Raw genomic sequence first — 15,982 nt, forward strand, 5'->3', positions numbered from 1 at the left:
GATGAAATGGACTGCGCAGGTCAACGCTGTAAACTGACATTGAGAAAAGCTGATTGCGGGTGTGTAGGGGGTGTGGTGTGAGGCCATTAGTGCTTGTTTAGGGGCCCGGAGTGTGAACGTGCGAAGGGGAGAGGCGTGCCCACAGAGCGCGGGAAAGATTACCGGTGAGGCTAGTGTGTGTCTATTCTCACAGCGCCCTGGCTCGCGGCACCCCTGGCTGGGCGAGGGGTGTGTTGTGGGAGTGGGGTGGGAGGGGGCAGCAGGCGGGGCCTGCCACGTCACTCCGGGAGTGTGTGTTGGGAAAGAAGGACAGAGCAGAGAGCCGAGCCGCTGCAGCTGCGGTGGCTGCAGCCAAGGCTTGAGCGGTGGGGAGGTGGGTCCCCGCGCTCCGGCGCCGGGGCAGCCCAGGGCCCTCTCGGAGGCCTGAGGGCAGGCCCACAGGGAGGAGGTGGCGGCTGTGGCGCGGGAACGGCGACCTTGGCTGGACGGAGCCAGCCCGCGGTGGACGTTGGGCGAGGCCGAGCCCCGCCAGGAGTCTTTGCGGAGCCGGAGGGGGAGGCGCATCTGGCGCTCGGGTTCCCGCGGCAGTGGAGGGGCTGAGCTGTTGGAGGCGCGCAGTGGGAGCCGGGGAGTGCTAGCCCTGCGTCCAGAAGCCCAGTCTCAGGCACGGAGGTGAGGGGGTGAAGCACCGTCTTTTCGGGCACCCGGTGTCACACGCGCCAGTGTGCGATTTCAGGTATCCCAGTAAGCTCCAGCCCCAGACGCGGACCGCTGGAGGCGCTGGGCCAATCCTCTGCGCCCAGGGCACCTCCCCGGACCTACCCTTGCAGGGACCAGGGGTTCAGGGCTCACGGACCCCACCGCAGGTCAGCCCGCGAGCTCGGAGGAGCGCGGGCCCCACCCTAGACAGAGGGCGCCGCCGGCGCTGGGTAGCGCTGCCGCTCCAGAGGTGGCATCGGGGGCGCTGTTGCCGTGGCGGGGAGCGCACCGCGGAGAGGACATGAGATCGGAGAAATCCCTGACGCTGGCGGCGCCGGGGGAGGTCCGCGGGCCGGAGGGCGAGCAACAGGATGCGGGAGACTTCCCGGAGGCTGGCGCGGGCGAGGGCTGCTGTAGCAGCGAGCGGCTGGTGATCAACATCTCCGGGCTGCGCTTCGAGACTCAACTGCGCACCCTGTCGCTGTTTCCCGACACGCTGCTGGGAGACCCTGGCCGCCGCGTCCGCTTCTTCGACCCCCTGAGGAACGAGTACTTCTTCGACCGCAACCGGCCCAGCTTCGACGCCATCCTCTACTACTACCAGTCGGGGGGCCGGCTGCGGAGGCCGGTCAACGTGCCCCTGGACATCTTCCTGGAGGAGATCCGCTTCTACCAGCTGGGGGACGAGGCCCTGGCCGCCTTCCGGGAGGACGAGGGCTGCCTTCCCGAGGGCGGCGAGGACGAGAAGCCTCTGCCCTCCCAGCCCTTCCAGCGCCAGGTGTGGCTGCTCTTCGAGTACCCGGAGAGCTCGGGGCCCGCCAGGGGCATCGCCATCGTCTCGGTGTTGGTCATCCTCATCTCCATCGTCATCTTTTGCCTGGAGACTTTGCCCCAGTTCCGTGCAGATGGTCGAGGTGGAAGCAATGGTGGTGGCGTGAGCAGAGTCTCCTCAATTTCCAGGGGGAGTCAGGAGGAAGAAGAGGATGAAGACGATGCCTATACCTTTCATCCTGGCATCACCCCTGGGGGAGTGGGCCCCTCCTCACTAAGTACTCTGGGGGGCTCCTTCTTTACCGACCCCTTCTTCCTGGTGGAGACCCTGTGCATCGTTTGGTTCACGTTTGAGCTCCTGGTGCGCTTCTCAGCCTGCCCCAGCAAGCCAGCCTTCTTCCGCAACATCATGAACATCATCGACTTGGTGGCCATCTTCCCCTACTTCATCACCTTGGGCACGGAGCTGGTGCAGCAACAGGAGCAGCAGTCAGCCAACGGAGGGGGTGGCCAGAACGGGCAGCAGGCCATGTCCCTGGCCATCCTCCGAGTGATCCGTCTGGTGCGGGTGTTCCGCATCTTCAAACTCTCCCGCCACTCCAAGGGGCTGCAGATCCTGGGCAAGACCCTGCAGGCCTCCATGCGGGAGCTGGGCCTGCTCATCTTCTTCCTCTTCATCGGAGTCATCCTCTTCTCCAGCGCCGTCTACTTCGCAGAGGCTGATGATGATGATTCGCTCTTTCCCAGCATCCCAGATGCCTTCTGGTGGGCAGTGGTTACAATGACCACAGTAGGTTATGGGGACATGTACCCCATGACCGTTGGAGGCAAGATCGTGGGCTCACTCTGTGCCATCGCTGGGGTCCTCACCATCGCCCTACCAGTGCCGGTCATTGTCTCCAACTTCAACTACTTCTACCACCGGGAGACAGAGCAGGAGGAGCAAGGCCAGTACACCCACGTCACGTGTGGGCAGCCTGCACCGGACTTGAAGGTGGCCGACGGTGGACTTGGCAAGCCTGAATTCTCTGAGGCCGCCCGGGAGCGGAGACCCAGCTACCTTCCCACTCCACATCGGATGTATGCAGAGAAAAGGATGCTCACTGAGGTTTGACTGATGCAGGCAGGTTCTACACGAGAAGGGTGACACTGAGCAAATAATTTCTTAGGCTGCCTTCTCGTTTTCCATGACTCTCACCTGAGCTCTGGTTGGCTCCCTGACTCCTTCCTTTACCCTAGTGCATGGCATCCAGGACTAAATACCTGGACTGTCAACCTTGTTACTTGGGCCCCTGCAGCATTCAAGTTTTAGCCATCTAAGTGATATTTTTGAAATTCTAATGGTGCCACCCATTCATGCCATCTTCTGTTATGTGGATGAGATTCCTGTCTGACTTTCCTTTAAGATTCTGGTTTTTTCATGTCTGAGACTTCTAACAGCTGTAGGTACAGAGATGCCAAGAGGATGGAAACCAGGTTATTCCTGGCTCTCGTTTCTTGCCTCAGTGCCCTTTGCTTTGGGGCATGCACCTGTCTTAACTTCTGGCCAGGCAGTAACTGGCAGAAGCTGGAGGACAGAGACAGGACTCATCTTGCTGTTTTATTCCAGGGCCCTGTAACACCTGCTGGTCATCCTGCAGAAGACCCGTTAGATGCACAGCCTCAAGTGGAATTAGAGAAACTGCAATTAAACTTGGCCATTTGGAGGATGTTAGTGTGAGTCCCGGATCAAAGGGGCCGATGTTTTCTCCCAGGTGTGTTCTGGCACAGTAGACACCAGGCTTTGGTCTACATTTAGTGCCCCCGACTCTGAGCCCTTGACTCTCTCTCGCTTCCAGGAAGGTTTTCTCAGAGCCAAATGCTCTGTGTGCACGTGCCTTCCTGTGCAGAGGGACTAGCGAAAGGCAACCACAGAGCCGGGAGAAATGGCCGAATAGAGTCAGGCAGCTGGCATGTCCATGTCATCTGAAGAGAGGTGGCACTTAAACAGATGTTGTCATCTCAGAGGGGCAGTGGACTCTTGTTACAGATGGCAAGTTTCTCTCCCCCGCTTACCCCAACCTCTCTAGCCCTCCACCCTTCTTCTGGGGAATTTGATTTAGAACAGTTGAAGGCTTTCTAAAACAAACTCCAGCTTAGACCTGCAGACAGGTAAAGCACACATTGGATGCTAGTGTGGGTGTCTTCCCGTCTTGTTGGAATGGAATAGCTGGCTTAGAGTAAGGAGGAAGCTTTATGTCTTTGCTGACAACCACACTATTAGAGGTTTTTGGCTGAGTCAAGCAAACACTTGCCTGCTCTGCCCCTCCGAGCTGCAGCCGACTTGCTCTAACCGGTAAGGTAACTTGGTGGTGTCACCACCACCTGGACTAAGCCATCTCCTTCCATCGTGAAATCCCTGCCTTCCATCACTCTGCCCACTTCCCCTCACTTCCCTCCTGGTAACACCGTCATTTGTTTGTTGCCTTGATAAACTGTGATGTACTGTTCTGAGCTCTTTTGGGTACAGTTCAGAAACCAAAAGGACTGTTAACATATTTTTAATTTTATATCTATGCTTTAAGACTCTTGGATAAGATTTTTTTTCTAAATTATTTTCTTGAAGAGCAACTTAGGAGGGGTGGCCTTTTGAGGGTTTTCTTGAGATACTACAGCTCTGTGAGTGCCAGATCTCAGTCTGGATTTTGCCACAGCTTTACAGGGTAACTGGCACCATCCTCTTAATGCCTCAGTTTCCCCACCCATTACATGGGAACATTAATGTCTTCCCCTCCCTACCTCATGGGGAACATTCAATGAACTCATCTGGGAAGCTGGGGGTGATTCTATGCAAATGTGTGAATTTTAGTAATGGACTTGACTTTTAGTTCATTACCCTGTCTCCCACCTCCCGTAGGCCAGGCCTCCCCCTAGAGTTTCTGCCTTGGATCCAAAGCCCAAGAATAGGCCATTCTGGACCATGAGCTCCTTAAATCCCTTCTTAGCCTCTTGAGCTGGGCTGCAGTCTTTCTTCTTACCCTTCATTGAAAGGAGGGTGCTCTTTAGGCAGGTTCACTGTGATCCTTAGGACTGGAGGCCACTTTGATTGGAGCTCAGCTTCTCCGAACCTGAAATACAGTGGGAGATAGAGGAGTTCATGATTCAGAAACCTGCTCTGAGGCCATGAAGTGCTACTTTTCCAAATCTCTTCAGTTTCTCCTGGGTATTTGGGGAAAGGAGAAGGGCCCAGCTGAGGGCAAATGTTGGACCATGCAGGCGTGTATCTCCACATGTGTGTATGTGATCACCTTCATCACTATTCCTGATAAATTTCTTCTCCAAGTCCAAGCATGGCCGGAAGTAAAGGGTTTGTGGAGCACTGGGCTCTCCAGGGACTCTGGTTGCCGTAGCAACCTTCCAGACTGTTCTCTCTATTTTCTGATTTGGGCAGCAAGGGAGACCGGGAGACTACATATCCCCAGCTTCTGAAGTGGGAGCACCTCCCCCACACTGGGCCAGGGACTGGGAGCGCCAGGACAGGGATGTGTGACCTTTGAAAAAGTAGGTCCCTGCAACTTCCGCCTGGACCTTTCTTCCCGGTTTCCCCGCCCAGACATGGAAGCTGCCTCATTTCACCTCCGATTCTTCAAAGAAACTTGAATCCTAAGTAACTGCCAGTTAAACCAATGTCAATATGATCTGTTTCAAATGACAAGGGGAGCGTTGCAGGGGACTTGATCCTCAGGCAGCCACCTGGGCCTTGAGAAGTCCTAGTGGTTTCAGTCCATCCTAGCACCAGGAAGTCTCCATCTCCTAGGAGAGAGGCTCCTCCCAGCTCTGAGCGATGGAGGGAAGCGACATTCCTTCCCCACCAGGGAACAGTCTAGCTCCTGGGAGGAACTTCATAGGTGGCTCTTCTTAAGATGTCGAAGAAAAACCGAGAGGCTGTGACTTGCCCTAGTTTCTGTGGAGGATTTTGCCAAGTGATCCCTCTCTGACTGGGCCCCTGTGTGGATTTGTGCTCTGAGCACCAAGAGAACAGCACCCCATGTTGCTGTGACAGCTGGGCTGCGCTCTCACAGCTGCCAGCACAGGCCAGGACTCGGCCCGCAGAAGCTCCTGGAGGCTATCCTGGACCTGTTAGGCTCCACAGAGACGCAGGCTAGTCCTCCCGCCTGACCATCCCAGGATGTGAGGAAGGTGCAGCTGGCCGTCTGTGCATCTGAGGTAGGTTCTACTGTTGGGGAATGTTGCATGGGCTCAGTCCCTCAGGCCAAATTAGAATCAGGGTGGGGAGGAGCAGAGAGAGGGTGCGAGGGAATGCATTTGGGCAAAATCAGGGTTTGGATTTCCACAGCGTCAGCAGCACCTCGCTCTCAGTCTGTGTATGTATTTTATTCCACCTGCTTTTGTTTCTTCTTCTCTGTTTCTCTTTCCCTGCTGCTGCTGTGCCCCGCCCTTCCCAATCATCTCCTTTTCTCTGCATTTTCCCTTCCTTTCATTCTCGCTCTGCGTTTTTTTCTTCTCACATTTCCCCTGTGTTGTTTTAATCTCTTCTTCCCTCTGCGTGTATCTTGTCTATCTTTCTCCCCCTCTTCACCTTTTTGGTGGCTGGGAGTCCCTTTGGGGTTTCTGTGGAGCTCACACTTTGGACTCTAGGACTAGCTGTGTTTGCTGAGACTGTTGTTTTCCAGCCGGAGGAGACCTTTTCCCTGGCATCTCAGTAAACCACCTTTTCCTACCCTGCTCACCTCTGTGGAGGGCAGTCCTGAACTTATGAAGCAAGATGAGATTGTGGTGGGGTCAGAAAGGTGTCTCCCAGAATTTCCTCAACCTGCAAGGAAGAGAGAGAGACAAAGACAGAGCGACAGAGAGAAAGAGAGAGGATCTTATAAGTGTCTGATAAAATACTCTGCCATATTGCACTAAATATATTCACCTTAGGGTCCCTCAACCTTGAGCAACTTACAGAGATGTTTAAGACAAAGGAACTGTAGAAATAGTAAAATACACAGAGAAAAGATGACTTAGGAAGGTATAAGATGGGAATTAGCCTAGAAAGAGCCTTAACTCAGGGCTGACCCTCTAACTGCCTTAGTTCACTGGAAGGTTCTCACAGTACCCAGCGGTCTCTCTTATGCACTGAAAGCAGGACAGAAGCTAGGACATGAAACCCAGTGGTGCGAGGTGCAGGGGCCTCTCCTTGACCAGCTGAATTAAGATTCCCCAACCAGTCTGTGAGAGAGCTGTGCACTCTCCTTGCTGGAGGTCGGAGAGCATAGGGTAAGTCCCACCTGCAGCGGGACATGGGGGGACTTTGGGGGTGGGATTGGAGGTTTTCTATTTTTTAAAAATATATTTTTATTGAATTCAGAGAGGAAGGGAGAGGGAGAGAGAGATAGAAACCTCAATGATGAGAATCATTAATAGACTGCCTCCTGCATGCCCCCTACTGGGGATGGAGCCCGCAACTTGGCCATGTGCCCTTGACCGGAATGGAACCTGGGACCCTTCAGTCCAGAGGCTGACGCTCTATCCACTGAGCCAAACCATCTAGGGAAGTGGTTCTCAACCTTCTGGTCCTTTAAATACAGTTGCTCATGTTGTGACCCAACCATAGAATTATTTTCGTTGCTACTTCATAACTGTAATGTTGCTACTGTTATGAATCATAATGTAAATATCTGATATGCAGGATGGTCTTAGGCGACCCATGTGAAAGGGTCATTGACCGCCAAAGGGGTCGTGACCCACAGGTTGAGAACCGCTGATCTAGGGCGACTGGAGGTTTTTTAAATCAGGATTGTGGCAAGAGTTGTACAACTCTATAAATTAAAAAAAAAATCATTGATTGTGGGAAAAAAAAGTGACAAAGCTAATACCTGGGAGAGTCACAGCGTGGCTGGGGGAATGGCTTGGATTCCTAAATCTAGAAGTGCAGCATTTTTAAAGCTGGACCAGACTGAGTATCCAGGATGGAATAACAGTTTTTCCCTTCTGCCGCAGGGGGACACTTTAGATCCTTCCATACAGTTGCTCCTTGCTCCTCATGTACAGTGCCAAGGACTGATGTTTTTTTTTAATACAATCAAACCATGGTGGGATTTGCATATGTGTTTGTTTGTTTTTGCTCTAACAATAGGTCAAACTGCTTTTGGTAGATGCAGAGCATAATTAGCATCATTAAACTACAATAAGTATGTTGCACATTATTTATTACACGGGACTAAGGCAGTGAATTTGCCCAAGGGATTTATACTTTGCTGGCAAAACAAAAATAAAAACAACAAAACCTCCACAAACAAACCAAAACCCTGCCCAATCTCTGCACCTGTGAACACAGACTTCCTGAAGAAATTGCACAGGAGTCAGGACTGTACTCCCCAGCCTCCTCCCTTTCCCTGGGGCACTCATTCCCTTCCATAGCCCCCGGGTGGGGTCCCGCAGTGGGGTGCTGCCTGCACACAGAAGTGGGGTAGCCGCCTTCCCGCAGACAGTTCTCTCTGGCTCTTACTTGCCTTTCGCTCACGAATCCCTGCTTTCCTCCCCTTGGTGCTTTTCCTCACATGACACCTTCTAGTCCTGCGGCTTATCTTTCCTCCTTCCACTGGCTGAGCCCTGGCTCTTGGCAGTATTTCTGTCACCAGCACCTGCATGTAAATGCCAAGTAGAGAATTTTGTCCTCCCGGGACAGTCTGGCTGGAACTGGTGTCCGGCTCTGATTGGTTTTGACGGCGTGTTGTTGCCCCAGGAAGCAAAGTGTGGTCTCACTCTAGCTTGTCCAGATCTCTTAGGGGAGGAAAAGACATGCATTCTTTAAGCTGTAGGATCGCCTCCCTCCATCCCACTTAGACCCGCCGCCCGCCCCAGGTTGCACAGATGCTCAGGCCTGGAGCTTGGGCTTAGCGGAGACGGAGCGTCCAGGACCAGGCCACGGGAATAGGCAGATGGGCTCTTGGTTCTCATGTTGCCCTGCCTCACCATGAACCACTCCCTCTTCTGGACTCGAGGACTCTGTGGGGTTGGGGAGTGTCAGAGCCCTTAGCTCTGAACTCCCAGAGAAAGGTGTCCACCCTGCCTCTCCATCCCTCCTTGATCCTCACCTCCTTGGGACCCTGAGGGGAGTGGTTTAAACCTAGCGGTAACTGATCCAAACCGAACAGTGACTTCTTTCCAGAACAGAAAAGGGGCCTTCACTATAGCCAGTACCATCAATACTGGTCTCACCGTGGCTACCACTTCACCTATCTGGGGCTACCCTTGGTGGGGTTTATAACAACAACAACAACACTTTTAAACACAACTCCAAGCTCATCATGGTTACCGTGGAGAGGGTTTCCCCAGCAGACACTCTCCGCCGGCCCGTCTTGGAACCTTCAGCAACCTCCGCTGCCCGCTGCAGGGAGCATAGACAGACCCCGGCTCTTTTGGCGAGAGCGAAGCCGACATTTCAAAAGGAAATTGCAGCCACGCAGTCTGCTGGCGCTGCTATTTTTGACATGCTTGCTGTTCTGGGCTTGACAACCGCTGTCTCCAAGAGACGGACAAACCCGCTCTTGGCAGCAGAGACACTTTGCTTCGAAAAAGAGCATAAGGAAGACAGCCCTGCACTGGAGGGCCGGAGACCTGCCATTCCTCCCCCTCCCTGGGAAGCCCAGCCCCGGGGAGCTGGGCCAGTTCTAAGGCTGGAGGTGCAGTCCTCTCCCTCTGCTTCCCTCCCTAATGGGAGTAGTTCTAACAGGACCACCGTTCATTTAAAATGCACAGCATGCCAGACCGGTTTGGCTCAGTGGATAGAGCGTCGGCCTGCGGACTGAAAGGTCCCAGGTTTGATTCCGGTCAAGGGCATGCACCTTGGTTGTGGGCACATCCCCAGTAGGAGGTGTGCAGTTGGCAGCTGGTTGATGTTTCTCTCTCATCGATGTTTCTAACTCTCTATCCCTCTCCCTTCTGCTCTGTAAAATATCAATAAAACATATATATATTTTTAAAAATAAAATGCACAGCATGTCATACAGCAAAGAGGTTGGGACCATGGACTCGGGCCAGATTTTGGGGTTCACATCCCACCTCTGCCACTCACCCCCCTGGCTGACATTGAACAAGTTCTGAAATCTCACCGGTTTCCTTCTCTGTCAGGTGGGGGGTTGTAAGAGTTCCAATTTCACAGAGCAGTTTTGAGGATTAAGTGAGTTAGTATATGTATAATGTTTATGTAATATGTAACACTAGGTACATAGTGTAATATGGAACAATGTGTAAGCACTATACGAAGATTGGCTGTTATTGTCATTGTTATCTTACAACAACCAGGAGGTGGGTGGGTGAGGCACTGTTTTCCTCTTCGGCAGGTGGGGCAGTTGAGGCTTAGAGGGCACCATCAAGGGCAGTAGCTCATGTGTGGTCCATTGTCCTCAGGAGAGATATAATAGAACAGAATGCAGTGAGGGTCTGGTTGGCAGCAAGCAAGCAGGCGTAATGGACCTGTGGTTCCTGGAAGTATATATGAGCTTTTATTTACATGCCAATTTCTCTCCAACGGAGAACCAGTGTGTGTGCTCTGCTTTTCCCCCTGTGGGCTCTGAGAGCCCGTAGCTGTCTCTACATCTTTCCATGACTCTTCTCACTACTCTCACACTCCCCTCACCTCAAAACTTAGCATTCCCAGGGGTTGGCACTCCACCAGAGTCTTCCTCACCCATTTTCTTGCATCTTCCTCCTGGGGACAAATGCAGGGCCTCACAGTTAGCCCTGGGGACAGAATCCGTAAGCCAGACCCTGGCTCAGACTTTTCATACACTGTTCCAGTGGCTTTCCAAACCTGCCCTGGTTCTCATCCTGGGCACCCCCTAGGCACACCCCCATCTGTTCCCCGGTCACCTTCACACCCACTGCACCCTCCCCCTCACTGCAGGTGGGGACACCCTGGGACATGCCTCAGGTGTGTCCCAGGTTCCCTTTCCTCCTTTCAGGTGGAGGAGACAGGAGACTCCGGGGTCAGGAGAAGCCGGCTCCCCCTACTCCTCTGTGTCCCTTTGATTCCACTGTGACTAGAGAACTTCCTTAGCCTCATCGGGGGTCCCACCAGGCTAGAAGGCTCTGCTGATGCTCACCTCGTCCCCACAGCTTCCCACAAGGACCAGCCCAGGAGGGCGGAGCAGGAGGGACTGCCTCCCATTTCAGCTCAGAGCCTCTTGGCTGGCTTGCCTTAGGAGTCTGGTCTGAATCACTGCTTAGTAGCTGCACCTTATTTAACCTTTCCAAGCTTCAGTTTTGTCATCTGCAAAATAAGAAAGCTAATTCCATTTGCTTTCTGTGAGGTTGTGAGGCTTACACGAGGCTGCAAGGGAGAGGGTTTAGCAGGAAATAAACTCTCTGCTGAGTAGGCTCTTCCCTCCGCCAGGCAGCTGGGTGGGGGCCGGGGGGCGCTCCAGACTCTGAATAGCCACTGGGGTGGGGCTGGGCCACCTGCACTCTCAGAGAAAAGCAGGGTCCCTGCGACTTCAGCTTTGTTCTCTCAAATACACATTGAAACCAAACATGACATAAAAAATCAACTCAAGATAGCTAGCTGTTTTACCAGAAGGCTCTTTGCCTAAGGATTCACAGCAGCATCTCTTTAAATAATTGCACTTACCATGTGATGTGATATGTAGAAATGCAGTCTGAATATATCTTGTAAGGATAGAATGATATACTGGTAACTAGAGGCCCGGAGCGCAAATTCGTGCGGGGGGGGGGGGGGGGTTCCGGGTTGGGGGGACACGGACAATGGGAGGTTGGCCCCACCCCAAGGAGGGAGCCAACCTTTGGCCCCCCTGGGAAAAAGGCCGCATTCGCTGCCACCCACCCCTGGTTTCTCGTCCCAGCCTAGGCCCAAAGGCCCCAGTGGGGTTGGGAGAGGAGTTGACTGTTGTCGGGCCAGGCACGGAAGGAACGGACATCAGACGCCATTGCCATCATCGGCACCCCACCACCGAGTGGTTCCCTGCCTCCCCCCCTCCTCCTTCCCTCACCTCTGAGCTGCTACCACGGCAGGCAGGCGGCCCCAGGGGAAGGGAGAGGATGGGAGCGAGACAAACCCTTGTGTCGAGGGCTGACTTTCAATAGATCTGCGAGGGAGCTGCTCTGCTACGTACAAAACCCCGACCCAGAAGCAGGTCTCTATGAATGGTTTAGCACCAGGGGCCCATGGGGGCTGGCTGGCTGGGGGGAGGGGCCACGGGAGGTTGGCTGTGGGAGCACACTGACCACCAGGGGGCAGCTCCTGCGTTGAGCGTCTGCTCCCTGGTGGTCAGTGTGCATCATAGCAACTGGTCAACTGGTCGTTCCAGTCGTTCTGGTCTTTTGGTCGTAATGGTTGCTTAGGCCTTTATATATATAGATATATTCTTTAATAGTTTTCAACCAAAGTAGAATGAGAGATTCAGTTGCCGCTTCTCAGGAGCACCAGAGCATTGGGAATGACAGTGCTGAGGCCACAGAGGGACAGAGTGTGGGAGCTGGAAGGGGCCGTAAATGCCTCCCTCATGGAAGCAGAATCTGAGGCCAGGAAGTGGGATGCTAGCCTCCCCTCACACAGGCGACGGGGCAAGACTGAGTCTAGGACTCTGTTTTCTGACTCTGAAGTCAGAATATTTTTTCATAGAAAACAGAAACCTAGGGATTACTTAACCATTTTTTTAAGCCAACTTTATTCATTTCCTACCCAACCAAACTCCTTACCTGCGCTGTCCACGGGAAATGGTATTCAGTGCTTTTATATTTCATCTCTCCTCCCTGACTTTCCTGGGCACAGAGGCAGCAGGCCTGGCTAGAGGAATCCTTAATCAGATAACCAGCTGCTGGATGTTGGAGGAAGGATTAATAACTGTCCCTCAGTCTAGACCAGTGGTTGGCAAACTGCAGCTCGCGAGCCACATGCAGTTCTTTGGCCCCTTGAGTGTGGCTCTTCCACAAAATACCACGTGCGGGCGTGTATGTACAGTGCGATTGAAACTTCATGGCCCATGCGCAGAAGTTGGTATTTTGTGGAAGAGCCACACTCAAGGGGCCAAAGAGCCGCATGTGGCTCACGAGCCGCAGTTTGCCGACCACTGGGAGAGTACCAAAGGTACCTGCCCTGTGCAAAGAGAGGCTGGGCCCGGGCTCTGGCCTGGGCGGCATGCCCTCAGCTCCCAAACTCACTGAGTGAGGGGCTCTAACCTTTCAGGCCTTTACTCTTTCTGCTAAGTGTCCAGGCGGGGCTGCAGGACACTGTCATAGGTTGGAAACTGGGAATGCAGAGGTTACTCAGATTTCTCTGTTTTAGAGAGGAAGGAAGGAATGCGGAAAGTTAGCATCTTACCCACGAGTGCCGGCTTCTGATGCCCGGGGAACAGAGTCAGCTTCGAGGCTCTTCCCTGCCCTTTGTTGTCCTGGTAGAAAAAGAGAAGTCACTGTTGTGTTACAGATCTGTTATAAATCACAGGGAGAGCCAGGTTTCCAGAAGCCATGGTAGCTGAGCCATAAATCAGACAGGCGCTCCCCAGCGCTGTGGAGGCAGCTGGCACGGCTGGGAGGAGAAAAGTCTGGCGTGCTGGACACACAGCGTGTGTGCCCCACAGCACTGCTCTCTGCGCTCAGCATGTGCGCATGGGGAGCCAGGCCCTCACTCACACCCGGCCAGACTCCGCTCCTGGTGGTCACCCTCTCCCATCTGGAAGTGTGTTTCTTTTTTTGTTTTATTTTATTTTATCTGCATCTGCAATCTCTGATTCATACTTTTACATGCCTGCAGAATTCCAAGCAGCAGCCATAGAGCGCGCAGCCTAACACTGTGCCGGCTGCTCCTGACACCAGGGCTGGGGTCACTGGCTCCCGGCCCAATGTGACACGACGTTATAAATACTGAGTATGACAATCACGTTTCACTAAAGCCGGGAAAACATACAATAAATGTTGGAATATTTCACATGCAGTGGCAGATTTTTATTTTTTCTTGAAAAGCTATAGGTCTGGCCTCATTGTTCTTGCATTTTGACTTTGCAACACCAGCCAGCAGGAGCTGAGCGCAGCTGCCCCTTCAATGGGGTGTGGGCTGTCTTTAGCCCCGCGCCCACTGAGGCCGGGCCATCTGTCATTTCATGAGTCCACAGTTGTTTTCCTGTCGGTGGGAAACACTTCCCTCTGTGCGAATTTCTACTACAGGTTAGAAAATCAGACGGAAGGGCACCACGTTTAGGGCAGCTGCACCCGACCTGCCTCATCTGGTGACTCTGTGGACCCCGTGCAAGAGCCTGCTCACGAAGGCCTTCCTGGGTGATGCCATTTCACGGAGTCACAGTGGACTGTTAAATGGGTGGAAGCAGGTGTGGCTGTTAGAGACAGACAGTGAGAGCAGAGTGAGGCTGGCAGTCTGCGGAGGCACAGTCACAGCTCCCCAGGGACAGACTTACGCGATGGCCTGGAGAGCAGGGGCCTCCTGGGAACCGGCACGTGCTCAGTTGTGCTCTCTGCCCGATGCAGAAGGCGGGGAGGTGTGTGATGCAAATAAGGATTTCCACCTAAAGTGATTAACATGAGAAACAGGCAAACTTTGGTGTGCGGGTATTTCCTATTGAGGATGACCTCCTACTTGTGTGATGCCATATAATGAGATGTCACTCTGATCCTGCCCGCGGGGAGGGGAGAGAGCAAGGAGCGGGATTCACAGGTGGCTTTTCCTGCGAAAGGGTGGCTGCAGCCACCAGCTCTGCATCTGTGGGTTGTCTGCTCCCCGCAGGAAGGTCTGATGCTCTTGTCTGCTCCTCCACCAGCTGGCCCAGGACTCAGTTCTTTCTTCCAGGGCTTCCCTACTGTGCTCAGAGATGAAAGGAGAGAGGATGTAGCTATTCTTGACCTGCTGTTGCCTTGGTACCTGATCCTTTTCTGGACATCTTGGGCTGAGGAGGAGTTTCTGATATATGGTTGCTTCTTTCATCATTAAATCCACTCAAAGTTAGAGCAGGTGGACTATGGGGAAAGTGGGAATAGCATCTAATTCTGGGTCCATCGCTCACCTGCTGTATGACCCTGAGCAAGTTGCCTGCCGGGCACGCAGCAAGGTGAACGTTAGTGTTATTCTCTGGCTCATTGTCTTCATCTGTAAAGTGAGATGGTTGGGTCAGACAACTTTTGAATTTCTGCTCAAATAAGTCTATGGATGCTCAGCTTATTCATTAAATGTACAGCTGGGTCCCTTGATGACTTGGCACACTTCATTACTTCGCTTTTGCCGCCAGTATGATCTTTTTGTTGTTGTTAATCCTTACCTGAGGATATTTTTTCCCCCTTTGATTTTAGAGAGACTGGAAGGAAGGAATGGAGGAAGAGAGAGAGAGAAATATCGATATGAGAGAGACACACAGATTGGTTGGTTCTTGCACGTATCCTACTGGGGCCGGGCATTGAACTTACAACCCAGGTATATACCCTTGACCAGGAATTGAATCCGTAACCCTTCGGTCTGTGAGCTGATACTCTATCCGCTGAGCCACACTGGCCAGAGCCAGAATGATCTTTTAAAAAGGAAGTTGAAGTTACTAAAATTCCAACTTTACACAGAATCACTGAATTTCAGAGCTCATCTTCTCCAGCTTTTTAGACAAAGATCAGAACTTAACACTTAAAAATATACTGAGCAGTTTATAGCGCCATTTTGAAAGAGATGTAAAGTTTTTATGTAATACATTGCTTTGCTCTGCTTTGCTCTTACTTTCTCTCCCTCCTGCCTGCCTATTTTTCTTTGATGAGGTCCATCTTAGTTATTAAGTGATTCCAGATCTCTTCTTACTTTAAAGTTGCAAAATAAACATTCCTTGGTTTCAGCTGTGTCAGCACCTTGGCCTCATGATTGGAAAAATGTTGGGCACAGAAAGGAAAGGCATTTCTATCTTAAAGCAGCAGGAGAATGCAGACCGGTAGGGGTGCTAACCAGTATTCCCTGGGGCTCTGGCTGCCCACTGCAATGGAGTCTGTTAACAGACAAAGGGTAAGAAAGTTGGTACAATTTGTTGGTATCCTCAGATAGAGTAGAAGTTGGCTCTTGCCATTTCTGGGAAAGAGCAGAGACTCCCCTCCCCAGGCCACACAGGGGGCAGGCATTGAATTAATGCCCCTTTGTGACCTGCAGTGGCCCTGGACTGAAAAGGCTCAGCTGGATAGAAAGCATCTGGCTCTGCAGGTCCAGGCCAGGATCCCCTCTGAGCCTGGTCCCAGTCCTGCCTGGCTGCACCAGGTCCCAGTGCTTTTTGGTATTCGGTCACCCCCCTCACCCATTCAGCGTCCTTTCCTCCTGGCAGCACAGGCTGCTGAAGCAGCAGGCCCTGGGAGGGATGGAGAGCCCTCTGGGCTGCTGAGGCACTGCCGCACCTTGAGCCAATTGCCCGAAATAAACATTTTCTGACTTTAAGAGTTAGCACACTTCAGAAAAGTATAAGGGAAAACAATGAAAGTCCCCATGACCTCACAACCAGAGACATTCAGTGTTTGCATTGTATTGGGTTTTTCTTCT

The 15,982-nt window shown here is 52.8% G+C and overlaps 1 protein-coding gene across 5 annotated transcripts in view; it reads left to right on the forward strand.

The window, feature by feature from the left end:
* The first annotated feature begins 361 nt into the window (after positions 1-361).
* KCNA6 (potassium voltage-gated channel subfamily A member 6) overlaps positions 362-15,982 on the forward strand; it is a 55,529-nt gene continuing 39,908 nt past the window's right edge. For all 5 annotated transcript variants that reach the window (XM_070409560.1, XM_070409559.1, XM_070409557.1 and 2 more), the window contains exon 1: positions 362-5,676. In XM_070409560.1, the coding sequence (XP_070265661.1) occupies positions 1,001-2,584 (1,584 nt within the window). In that variant the 5' untranslated portion in view covers positions 362-1,000 and the 3' untranslated portion in view covers positions 2,585-5,676. The remainder of the gene's footprint in view (positions 5,677-15,982) is intronic.

The sequence above is a fragment of the Myotis yumanensis genome, unplaced genomic scaffold (genome assembly GCF_028538775.1).
Source record: "Myotis yumanensis isolate MYYU_CA2020_CCGP unplaced genomic scaffold, mMyoYum1.0.hap1 SCAF_3, whole genome shotgun sequence".
NCBI lineage: Eukaryota > Metazoa > Chordata > Mammalia > Chiroptera > Vespertilionidae > Myotis > Myotis yumanensis.